The sequence below is a fragment of the Ursus maritimus genome, unplaced genomic scaffold, assembly GCF_017311325.1.
Source record: "Ursus maritimus isolate PB19 unplaced genomic scaffold, ASM1731132v1 scaffold_27, whole genome shotgun sequence".
Taxonomy (NCBI): Eukaryota; Metazoa; Chordata; class Mammalia; order Carnivora; family Ursidae; genus Ursus; species Ursus maritimus.
In genome coordinates, this window is record NW_024425230.1 from 9,667,012 (window position 1) to 9,680,744 (window position 13,733).

The 13,733-nt window shown below is 35.7% G+C and overlaps 1 protein-coding gene across 5 annotated transcripts in view; it reads right to left on the reverse strand.

Moving 5' to 3' along the window:
- The window catches only part of LRRC28 (leucine rich repeat containing 28), a 171,218-nt gene that overhangs the window by 127,187 nt on the left and 30,298 nt on the right, over positions 1-13,733 (reverse strand). For all 5 annotated transcript variants that reach the window (XM_040642716.1, XM_040642714.1, XM_040642711.1 and 2 more), the window contains exons 4-5: positions 5,923-5,960; positions 4,652-4,789 (exon numbers count right to left, since the gene is read on the reverse strand). In XM_040642716.1, the coding sequence (XP_040498650.1) occupies positions 4,652-4,789; positions 5,923-5,960 (176 nt within the window). The remainder of the gene's footprint in view (positions 1-4,651; positions 4,790-5,922; positions 5,961-13,733) is intronic.

Genomic DNA, 13,733 nt, shown 5'->3' on the forward strand with positions numbered 1-13,733 from the left:
CTACAAAACCCATTGCCAAATAAAATACAAAGTTATTAAAATAATAATTTTTTAAAAAGGGAATGGGGCCTGCTCAAAAAAAACAGTGCTTCAAGATTCCAAAGTTCTTATACCATAAACCATGACTTCAATAATTTTATCCAGGAAGATTTTTTGAGTGATTATTTATTCATCTTGGAACCAAGTTAAATCCGTATTATTAAATTAGCCTTATCTTTCAGGCCGGGTTATGGACTAAGTCAGGAAGATATTTAAAACAGGTATATCGTGAACCTTCCTTCAGTCCAAGGTGCCCGTCTGTCGGAATTCACTGGAGCCCATGCACAGATGACTCAGAGCTACCACTAGGGTGTTCTCTGGCCAGTTCTCTGCTGCCAGTATTCATATCACTGGGGCTGAGGCTTTTTCTACAGAAGGCCGCTGCTCTACCACATGTGTGTAGGGACAGCAAGCACCCCCTCGTCTAAGCAACTCTGAACCAGTACTTTTTGGGAGCTGAGGTTTAAAGGCTTAGGCCCCTCAACACTTAAGCAGGATGATCCCTTGTGTTTTACACAGGATTAAGCTCTCAGTGCCCACTGTGGTGGTTGGTGGAGGAGTTCAGTGCCACCCCAAAATATGCCACTCTGGCATACTAATTATTTTGAGTCAAAGGCGCTGAAAACGGGCAGATGCAAGAAGGAACTTTGACCTTCCCTTTTCTTCCTAAAAGCATGAGATAAAAGTCCCATGTAAAAGTTGTCTTCCCTGTACTGGGAGGAAGGAAGACATTATTATCACCAGAGATGGAGAGTAGAGACCAAGGGAGATCTTAACAAACCAACCTTGTTAAACTAACCCTCATGTTCCTAGTCGCTGTTTCACAATTACCTGCCCTAACCCAAACCCCTTTGTCTTGTCACATTTTCACAGCTACTACTCTTTGTCCAACCTAGTGTATAGGTGTTTGGCTTTAACTGCTCCTTTAGGTCTTCATTTTTCTGATGAAGCTTCCTTTGCACACGTAAAAATTACTAAATAAAATTTGTATACTTTTCTCCTGTTGATCTGTCTTATGTCAGTTAATTCTTGGGCCCAACTGGAGACCCTAAGAGGGCACAGGAAAAACTGTACCTCCCCTACACGGGCTTACTAACACACTCTAAGCTGTCTCTACATTCCTGTCTCCTGTCACCGCTTCACACCAGTGTTCTCTGTTCCTCCCAAAAAACCACCTGTGCTGGGGTGGGGGGTGTGGGTGTAGGCACATCTAAGAGAAAGGGTGCAAAGAATGTTGTAAAGAGGGAAAAAAACAGACGACAGAAGGAACCACTTTACAGACATACTACTGACATATTACTGATCATGCTATTGGTAACCTGGACTTCCTACTACTAAGAAGAGCTTTTGCAACTTCAAAGTATTAATAGTTAAGTAAATAAGCGAGTTCAAAACACCATTAATCCTATACCCCAGAATGGCTGCTTTAAGCCTTCAGGGCAGCATTGTTACATGGAGGTCTTTTGGTTACAATTCACAGAAGCCAACTTAAGAGCTAGCTTAAGCACAAAGCCTATGGGCCTGAAGGACACTGAGGACACAACCAGTGATTGGGATACTAAAGAAAGTCTCTGCCTCCCCCCTGGGTTGCTCAGGCGGATGAGCGTCTGCCTTCAGCTCAGGTCATGATCCTGGGATCGAGTCCTGGGATTGAGTCCTAGCATCAGGCTCCCTGTTCACTGGGGAGCCTGCTTCTCTCTCTGTCTGCCACTCCCCCTGCTTGTGCTCTCTCTCTCTGTCAAATAAACAAACAAACAAACAAACAAATAAATACAGAAAGAAAGAAAGAAAGAAAGAAAGAAAGAAAGAAAGAAAGAAAGACTGACTCTGCCTCCATCTACTCTCTGTATATCTGCTTCATCTTTCTTCTTTTTTCTGTTTCCCAATCCACGTGGCTATTTCCCAGCACCTCGTCAGATTACAGAGCATTGTGCAACAGCCTGGAGAGAAAAAGAGACTGATTTTCTTTTTCTCATTTCTCCTGATGTCTCTTACTCTCTCTCCTTCTCCCCCACTAGCCTCTTCCAAAACTCCCAGGATAAGAACTGTTCTACCGGATCAGCTACCTACACCAGCACCAATTAACTGTAGAGATAAAGCCATGTCACAAGGTAGGAAAATGGCAGTACATTCAGTCTAACAGAATGGGGGAAAGGGGTACCCCAGAAAATGGGTCCCAGTCCATATAGCTGGTACCAGGTGGGTATTGGCAGACGACTCAATAGAACCAACCATATGACTCATGAATGTGTTTGCAAAACTGTTGAAAACACTGGCCCTTCTTCACAGCAACAGGTACATACTCATAAATACCAAACTGTGTGCAAATTTCAGGGCATTCATGAAACCCCTATAATTCATTCTTAGATCCCAGTCTTAAAACTCTCTATATATGCATCTAGATTTTTCAAATGTTGCAGATTTTTTAAATATTGGTATAAAATTTTTCAAATTTTAAATATTGAAAATGAAATCATATTCAAAGGTTTTCAACCACAACAAGTGCACATAACGAAACATTAAGTCTTTCGAGGGAACTGGTGCCTGCTGTCATCAAACAGAAGTAACACAGGAGTCCCTCACATTTTTGTTTTTGTTTTTTTACTACACTTAACAATACTTTCCCATTGTATATGACCAACATGACCAGACACTTGGGCGATATGTATCCAGCCCCTCAGCCATTCAAATCATAACATATGAAATTACCTCATAAAAAGATAAATAAAGTGAATCACATAATTAGTAAGGTCTAGTCTATTGCTACTGATGATGGCCTAGAAAGAAGAAAATCTACACACGGCTCAGTCAGAAGTTTCTACTCAAAATACAGCTATTACTGTATATAATTTTACCCAAATCAGGCAAAATCAAACATATACAACAGACAAAAGCAATGGAAATAAAACCAGTAGTAAATGCTTAAAATCTATTATGCAACAGGTGAGATATAAATTAAAAATTAGATGCAAGCAGTCAGAAAACCTATACCCTTTACTGGTTATTAGGAAGCAGTCAATGACATTAGTAGCACATCCTTAACCTCTAAGAGTATATAATGGAAGGAAATGACCACATTCTACCACAAAATGCTCTTATATTACAGGAAAAAACAGAATAATAGAATACAAAGAACAATGGTTTAACAGAATTGTATTTCTCATATGCTCTTTAAATATATATAAAAAGGGACTTCTGAATACAGTATTATATCCATATATCTTGATTTTACAGATCTTGTAAAAGTTTCATATATGAGAATATGAAAACCCGAAGTATTATCTTTGCTGATAACATTTCCTAGGCGCTTTCCAAAAGAGAATCTAATTTCCTGCGTATCTGAATATATAAACTTGATGAAAGCTAGAATGATAAAACACCACAGAGCCTGATTACATACAATAAACTCTAAAAGAAAGATCAGATTCCTACACCATATTGAAATTTTTTGTATTAACTATCTTTGGAAAATGTAAGACAGTAATTATATAAGGTTAAAGAATTTTTTAAGCAGAGTCAATCACTGTACTATTTTTGCAAACAATATTGAACCTATATTATTAAGGGCGGCACATAAAGTCTAAAAATTAATAAGTTGCTGTGTCTCACTTAGACATGTTTGTACTTGAAAGAGTTTAGAGAAAGTATTTTTTATGTCACAAAGAAATATTATAGACTTTTTAATTCATGGATTAAGCATGAGTAGTTTTTACCATTCTCATGTGAGCCTGAAGTTCCATGACAGGTAGTGATCTGTAATTTTGGTTGAGTCACGCATTTCACCTGGTTACACTAAGAGACTGGTTGGTGCTCCTGAGTTACTAAATAGAAATAATCTTCGACAATGTGACATCTGCATTTTTCTCTGCTCATTCTTGACTGCAGAGTAACTTTCATATAATACTTAAGGCACAAGTTTTTTATTTTTTTAACATACTTCACCTTTTTTTTAAATATGGGAAATGACATGTGACAGAATTCGCAAATGTGTGGATTCACAAAAGAATACCCCTTTATGCCCCTTGTAAGAGAGTCAACAGGTTTAATGGTAGCTCAGGAGAATGCAGAATTTCAGTACTATGCATATGTACATCACATTCTAGAAGGATGTTCAGTAGGCAGAACTGATAATTAGTTCTAGGACTCAAACTTAAATTCTGCTATGAAATTCTAGTCAGATTTATTAAATCAAAGCTAATGTACATCAGCTACCTCACTAGAGAATGACAGAAAACACTATTTCCTTTTGGGGTACTAAAATGATTACATCATGCAAAGTTCATCTAAATTCTCTTATGTAAAATATTCAGAACTGAGTTACTTTTTTGTACAAATATTTCACCAGAGGAGTGACTTGAAGGGGCACTGATCGCAAAGCAAAATTGTAGTAATTGTAGCTAAAAACATAAATGCCACCTTCTTATGTCCACATCAGGTAAAAGACCCTTAGACACATTTCACCCACATTCCTTAGTTCCATCTTCAAACAAATGGACCACCCCAAATCACAAATATACCCAAAGCTCACTGCCTAGACACACAGTGACAAACAGAAATAAAAACAGATATGTAAATAGACAAGAAACTATTCTGTGCTACAGACTATGATTACCTGGAGGTAGGAATTGCAGTTGGTTATTAGCTAATCGAAGATGACGTAAAGCTCTCAGACGACCAATTTCTGGGCAAACAATTTCTAAGGCATTGTCACTAAGATCCAAACACTGGAGTTTTACGAGGGATCCAATGGCTTCAAAGAGAAAAGAAAGGTAAAGGCAAAATTAATTTGACCCACGTGTTATGACAAATCTTTAATGCAAGTACTGCTAATTAAAATATCTTTTTTTTTTTTAAGATTTTATTTATTTATTTGACAGAGAGAGAGACAGCCAGCGAGAGAGGGAACACAAGCAGGGTGAGTGGGAGAGGAAGAAGCAGGCTCATAGCAGAGGAGCCTGATGTGGGGCTCGATCCCATAACGCCGGGATCACGCCCTGAGCCGAAGGCAGACGCTTAACCGCTGTGCCACCCAGGCGCCCCTAATTAAAATATCTTAATATCCCTGCTTCTGTTGTGCAAATAATAAAAACATAGATCAAAGTAAATTTTATAGGAGTGATAAGACTTCAACCTTGATATAAAATATGATAAGTTAAAAAGCACAAATAAAAAGGTTACAGTGTAAAGCATTGCTTGAATACATAAATGATGAAATGATATATAAGGTCTTTTTGTCTAGCCAAAATTCTTAGCTGGATTTATTAAATTTAAAATTTAAAAGGGCACCTGGGTAGCTCAGTCAGCTGAGTGACCAACTCTTGATTTTGGCTCAGGTCACGATCTCGGGTTTGTGGGACTGAGCCCAGTGTTGAGCTGCACACTTGGCAGGGAGTCGGCTTGAGATTTTCTCTCTCCTTTTCCCTTTGCTCCTCCCCTGCACACATGAGCATGCGTGCACACGCTCTCTCTCAAAATAAATAAATAAATCTTAAAAAAAATTTATCATTTTGGGGTGCCTGGCTGGCTCAGTCAGTGGAGCATGTGACACAATCTCGGGGTTCTGAGTTCGAGCCCCATACTGGGTGTACCAAATACTTAAAAAATTATAAAATTAGATCAAAAAAAATAAATATCTTTCAAATTTATCATTTTATTATTTACCTAACAATTTATGCAACAATAATTTACCTAACCATTACAACCATTTTAGACATATTATATTCAATCAAAATTGTTAACTGAACTTACTAATCTTCGAAACTAATAAATTAAAGATGCTTTATAAGTAAAATTCCATAAAACTCCAATCAAAATTTGTTCTACTATTATAAAGGAAAGCATAAACTATGGTACCTCCCAACTAAAAACTGAAAGTGGACTTACCTTCTGGAACCACAACTATGTTATTTGAGTGAAGGTACCTGGGGGAAAAGAAGAAAAAAAAGAAAACAAAAGACAGTTGCTATCATCCAGTGCTTCTGCCAGATAACTAATCTGTAAAATGCTCACACAGAAATTTATCAAGTATAAAGGGACCAAAGCTTTCTATCGTACCCTACTCTAAGTATATGACATTGCGGTCATCACAGTTAACTAATACCTCGAGAATGATATTTTATGCTGGAATTGCAAATATTAAACCTATTTGTTATTTTAAAATAAAAGCATGCACAACCGCAATATTTTGAGGTATTTTTTTAAACTCAAAAAACAAATTACTAGTTTTTCTAGTTCATTTTAAAGTATTCAGGTTTTCAGAAAAACACGTATTGCATAAAGAAAATCAACACTTATTATGTAAATGAAAATGCAACTTTCAATTTCTGAAGGATAACTTCACAAAATAAATCAAAGCTATTTCCAGCTAATACGCTGACTGAGAACCAAGAACGGAGAGATTAAATACTGACCATTTACATTATCTGTAAAAATACTCAACTGTCAAGCTACATATTTATTTCACAGCAAAAGGAATCTCATAAACAAGAATCAAATTCTTCTCTTAAAAAAAAAAAAAGGTTACCCCCGCTGACAAGTCCAGACAAGCCTAGTAAATAACACTTTTCCCACTGAAGTATCTTTAGCGCACTCTGGTGGAGACTTTATGCCATCAACAGTCGCCAACTATTCAGAGCAGAACAGCGACTACTGGAAATCATACAATAATTTAAAAATAAATTTATATCACTGATTTTGAGACGAGAGACCTGGATATTTTTATATTTTCAAATCTATCATTGTATTTGTTATGCTTCATGACTCAATCTTCATAAAGTATTTTTAAAAGAATATCGAAATTTTTTTCTACATTTTTAAGCCTAATATCAAATGTTTTAAAATGTCACTAACACAAAATAAGAAAGACACAAAAGTAATACATTTAAGATTATTTAATGCTGCTTTAAATAGATTTTGTGAAGGTATTAACCTGCTGGGTCTAACACAATTTCAACAAGTATTCCATTCTATCATATATTTTATTCCTTGCATTGTGTATATAAAATGCTTTCCTGTTTTTTAAGCATGAATTTTAGGAAGGAATACCTAGCTGCTTTATCAGACCACCCTAAAATTTCTTTGTGCCAAAACACCCTATGTAAATAAGTGTGCAAGCACACACGCATACATATACACATATTTGCATTTGTTACACACAAGCCAGGGTGCCTGGACACCAAAATAAAGAGACAACTGATTTTTCAGTCACCCACAAAATATTTGCCTAAACTCAAGTTCTACATATGCAAAAGGACCTTAAAATGGATGCCCAAATCAAAACACGAACTACGGTGCTCACTGTTACAAATGAAATCAAAAAGTGTATTTGAACACATTAAATTTACCTACATTAAAATGAAGATGCAGTCTACAGAAAGAATAGAATCTTCCCAATCCTAACTACAAAACATAGGTGCGCAGGACCATCCCTACCAACTGAAACACCATCTCAACTCAAGTTAATTCTGATGTGCAACTGATAAAGAATCATCGCTGGTGGGACGGATCAGAGAACAGACTCTGCAGGAAGAAAGTGCACCTCAGTAGCCATGTGCCCAAGGGAAAATTACTCAGCTTCTCATTTCCTAATCTATAGAAGGAGGAATAATAACACCAACGACATCAGAATATTGTTAAGGATTAAACGAATCAATAAATGTAAAGCTCTTAGAACAATCAGAGGACCATGAATGGCCCTGTTATTGTTATACTTGTTATAGTTATTGTGAGTCATCTACAATCAAAGGTTTAGCAATTTTAAGTCACTTCTCTTTACTTGTTTTTTGTAATCTCAAAGTAGCTGACATGTTGGTGTTTCAATGTAACTAGTTTTCATCACGTTCTCCTACAGTGCAGGAGCTTTCATTCATTGCCGGCAGGAATGCAAAACAACACAGCCACGTTGGAAAGTAATTTAGCAGTTTTTTAATAAAATTAGATACGGACATTTACTTAATAGTGATATGTCAATGTCAGTTTCTTATTTTTGACAAATGTATCATGGAATTTTAAGATGTTAACAATAGGAGAAACTGGGTGATAGGTGTACTAGAACTCTGTACTCTCTTTACAACTTTTCTGGAAATATAAAATTGTTCCAAAATAAAGAAGTTGTTTCCTTTAAAAATTAAAAGAGCAGGGCTTTTATTTCCAGCCATAATGGAATAATAGGGACCAGGATGGAATTATAGGCTGCTATAAGCAACAGGAAAACTGGATGGAATATATGAAACAATTATTTTCAGATATAAAAAACAGGAAATTAGGATTATGTTACCTGAGAGAGAAGAAACAAGGCAAGCCACACAATGTCCCTAGCTTTCTATCTGGAGGCAAACTGTGAACTGGGGTACATGAATGGAATTCCAAACAAAGTATGTAAGTCTCACTGAGTTATGGAGACACAAGTCAGAATTCAGAGAAACTGAGGCACCTGGAAGTTGTGGGATAGTGGGGTGGAGTTCTGGAGGAGAGGATGCTATAGGAAAAAAACAAACAAACAAACAAAAAACAAAAAACCTTTAAAAATTTAAGTAAGGATCCTTTGACTCATTGCTGAATTCTAAAATGTAGCCTAGGCAAAAAGTGACTGAAAACCTATCAGCTGAGTGGTCCACAGAGCTCATTCAGGGCTGGAGGCATTTAAGTTTTGAGCAGCAAGCGTACCAAGTCCTTGTTGATTATTTGGCACATTCAAATCAGATCCTATAAAGGCCATGCCCTAGTAATAGGGCTAAACTACCCCTGGAGTAGAGGGTACTCTAGACCTGTGAAGTGTAAACAAAAGCCATGAAAGGATTAAACTAAATTGCAAATAACCTCCTGACAGAATAAGGCACAAGAAAAAGAAAGACAATAAAGTCTAGAGACTCAGCAATGTAAAACTTGTAAGGTCCAGCATCCAATCAAAAAGTATTAGACATGCCAATAAATCAAGAAAATGTGACCAATAACCATGAAAAAACAGTCATTACCAGCACATCCAGAACAGAGACAATAAAATCAGCAAAGAAGGACATAAGAACAACTATAAGAAGTATATTCAGGCTTTTAAAGCAAAATATGAACAGAGCAAGAGAAGTGTTAAGGTATGAAGAAGAACCAAACAGAACTTTTGCAATCAACAAAGTGAAAGCTTCACTAGGTGGGGTTAACAGCAAATTAGACATTGAAGACAGAGAAATACAATTTGTCCATACTGAAGCACACACACAAAAAAGATTGAAAAGAACTGAAAAGAGTGTCAGTGATTAAGGGAAAATATTAAACAACCTAACAAACAAGTAAGAGTCTTGGAAACACCAGAGAGAGGAGTATAGAAATAAGTATCTGAAGAAATAATGTCAAAAAATTGCTAAATTAGATGAAAGCTATAAAGACAAACCCAAGAAGCTCACTGAATGTCAAGCATAAGAAAAAAGAAAACCCCAAAGTATATCAAAATCAAATCCCTGAAAAACAGTGTAAAAATAAAAATCTTCAAAGTAGCCTAAGGAAAAAAACATACTACATGCAGAGGAACAAATATAAGAATGATAGCAGATGTCGCTTCAGAAACTATGCAAGCCAGAAGACAATGAACATCATAAAAGTGCTGAAAGGAAAAAAAAAAAAAAAAAGACATCAAGAATTCTAATTCCAGAAGACCAAAACTTCAAAACTATGAAGATGAATGTAAAACAAAAACTGTAAGACTTTCAGAGAAAAAACTAATGTGATATTTTTTCTTACAGGAGAAAACCTTCAGGGCCTAAGGCTAGACAAGGAGTTCTTAGAATTGACACTAAAAACATGATGCATAAAAGCAAAAATTGATAAACTGGACCTCATCAAAAGGCAAAACTTTTGCTCTGCAAAAGAACATAAAGAGGATGAAAAGACAAATTACACATTGGGAGAAAATATTTGTAAACAACATATACAACAAAGAACTGGTTTCTATAATATTTAAAAGCTCTTAAAACTAAAAATAAATCCAAACAGAAAATGAGCAACAGATAACCGAAGATAACAAAAGATACAGATAACCAATAAATACTTGAAAAGATGTTCAGTATCATTAACCACTAGAGAAATAGAAATGACAGCCACAATGAGAAACTAGAACAATCACATCTTGCTGAAGGAGAATGTAAAAAGTTGCAGCCAACCTGGAAAATTATTTAGCAATTTCTCAGGAAACTACAAATCCAGAGCAAAATCGAAAGAGTAACGACCTCCAAAAATTCTTTTACATAAAATCAACAAGAATATTGGCAAAAATGGTAAGAAGCTTATGTACAAAACTGGAAATTAACCAAAGTGATACAGGGAGGGTATATTTAAGAAAAATGGCAAAATCTCAATAAGCACAGTGAGCTGTGAACTTTGGGGCATTTTCACTTCCTCTAATTCTATCCCTCATGCTCCAGCTCTACAGAAGCATGGGAAAAAAAACAAAAGCAAAAGCAAACAAAACAACAAAAATCCAGCCCCCAGTCAAAGTGAAAAGCAGCAGCCTGGCTAGTACCTGAAGGGACAGAACCAGGGTAGAGCTCACTCCCAGAACTGTCATCATTTGACATCATGGTTCCCTGGAAGACCACACTTACAAAGCTGTTTTTAATTTGATCTGACTAGAAACTTGCCTTTTCCCCAGTTGAAACAAATTATGGGTAATTGTTTATTCACAGCCACCTGAGCCTATAGATAACAGCTGGAGCAAACAATAGACAATCAAAAACCTTAAATGGAAAAGTTGGGTAAGATGTCCATAGGAGCTCTGAAAAGCTCTGGCATATTTCTGGGAATCTAGAAGGTCTAAGGCAGGTCCAGAATTGTGCAAATGCTCAGGAAAGAGTTGAAAAGACCCTAAGCAATCACCTCTGCTGAACTCGAGGTTCCTACATGAGAAAGCGAAGGCTAAGGAAGTTGTCAAATACAGGCTGAGAGGTGGAGGCCCGCCACCATACAAAAGCAAAGCTCCTCGGCAAAGACTGCGAGACTTACTGGATTCAGGCAGCTAAGGAAATCTCTGCCTCATCGTTAGCTGACCACTAAGGTAACTGAGAAAATACTTTAAAAAAAAAAAAATAATAATAATAATAATAATAATAATAAAGGAAAAGAAGTGAGAAAACTCTTTCAACTCATTCTATGAGGCCAATATTACCTTGATACCAAAACCAAAGACATCACAAGAAGACTACAGACCAATTTCCCTTATGAATACAAAAGCAAAATTCCTTAACAATATACTAGTAAGCCAAATCTAGCAACACATAAAAAGGATTATATACCACGACCAAATGGTATTTACCCTCAATGATGAAAGGTTGGTTCGTTCAACATACAAGCATCAATCAATGTAATACACAATAACAGAATAAAGAAAAAAAGTATCATCTCAATAGAAGAAAAAAAGACCATTTAACAAAATTAAACACCCTCTTGTGCTAAAAACACTCAAGAAACAAGCAGTAGAAGGGAATTTCCTCAATTACATAGAGGGTATCTATGAAAACTCTATAGCTATCATCATACTAAACGCAAAAGACTGAAAGCTTTCCCCCTAACATTAGGCAGGAGCAACACAAAGATATCTGGTCTTACCACTTTTACTCAACTTTCTATGCGATAGCCAAGGAAATTAAGCAAGAAAAAGAAACAATAGGGATACAGATTGGAAAGTAAGAAATAAAGCTATTGGGGTGCCTCGGTGGCTCAGTTAAGTGTCTGCCTTTGGCTCAGGTCATGATTTCAGGGTCCTGGGATTGAGCCAGGTCGGGCTCCCTGCTTGCAGGGAACCTGCTTCTTCCTCTCCTCCCTGCTCGTGCTATCTCTCTCTCTCCCAAATAAATAAATAAAATCTTTAAAAAAAAAAAAAAAGAAAGAAAGCTATCTTCATTGACAGCTAACATGATCTTACATATAGAAAATCCTAAGGAATTCTCCCAAAAAAAGTTAATAAATGAGTTCAGCAAGGTTGAAGAATTAAAGATCAACATACAAAAGTCACTTGTATTTTTATATACTAGACAATGAGTAATTCTAACATGAATTAAGAAAATCATTGTATGTATAATAAAATCAAAAAGAATAATAAGGAATATTTTTAACAAAAGAAATTCAAGATTTTTACACTGAAAAGTATTCAATGTTCAAACAAAAAAATGTTGAAAGAAACTGAAGACCTAAATAGAAAAACATCTCACATTCATAGATTAGAAGACATAATATTAAGATGGCAACACTCTGCATATTGGTCTAAAGATTCAATGCAATTGCTATCATCAATTGCAGATGACTTTTTTCTTTAATAACTTGACAAGCAGATGTTAAAACTTGCATGGAAATGCAAGGGACTTGGAATAGCTAAAACAATTTTGAAAAACAAGAATAATGTTGGAGGAATCACACTTCTCAATTTCAAAACTTACTATGAAGCTACAGTAATCAAGTTTGCATGCTACTGGCAAAAAGACCTATAAATCAATGGAATAAAATTTGAGAATCCAGAAATTTGCCCCCATGTCCATGGTGAGATGATTTCTGACAAAGGTGCTGAAACAATTCAATAGAGAAAGAGTATCCTTTTCAATAAATGGTGCTGAGATATTTGGACCTGCACATGCAAAACAGAAGTTAGACCTTCACATTGCAGCATATGTAAAAATTAACTCAAAATGGATCAAAGACCTAAATGCAAGAGCTAAAATTATACAACCTGAGTAAGAAAAACAGTTAAATTAAATCTTCACGATGATGGATTAAAAACAGTTTCTTAGATATGATACCAGAACACAAGCTGCCAGATAAAACATTATCAAGAAAGTGAAAAGATTAACCACAAAATGGGAGAAAATATTTGAAAAGCATGTATCTGATAAAGTATCAAATATATAAAGCATTCAAATATATAAATTACATATCTCAAATATATAAAGCACTTAAATATATAAAGCTATCTCAAATATATAAAACAAATATGTAAAGCACTCAAATATATAAAGAACTCTTATAACTCAACAATAAAAAGACAAATATCATAATTTAAAAATGGACAACAGATTTGAATAGACATTTCTCCAAAGAAATATACAAATAGCCAGTTAACCCATGAAAAGACATCATTAGTCAAAAAATACAAATCAAAACTATGATACCAATTCACACCGACTAGGTTGACTATAATCAAAAGGGCAGAAAATAACAAATGTTGATGAGGACAAGGAGAAATTAGGACCCTCACATATTGTTGGTGGAATTGTAAAATGATGCAGCTCTGGAAAACAGTTTGACAGTTCCTCAAAAGGTTAAACAGAGTTAGCCCTGCAATTCCACTCCTAGGTATAAACCCTAAAGAACTGAAAATATACATTCATACATAAACTCCTACATGAATGTTCACACCTGCATTATTCACTATGGCCAAAATGTGTGAACAACTCAAATGTCTATCAGCTAAATATTGGATAAACAAAGCATGGTATGTTCATGCAATGGAATATTACACATCCATAAAAAAGAATGAATTCCGAAACACGCTACAACATAGATGAAGTCTGAAAACATGCTATCTTAAAGCAGCAAGACCTAAAAAGCCACATATTGTATGACTCCATTTACATGAAATGTCCCAGACAGGCATAGCCATAGAAATAGAAAGCAGATTATTGGTCATGAAGGAGTTATTAGGGATTGAGGGAAGGGAGGAA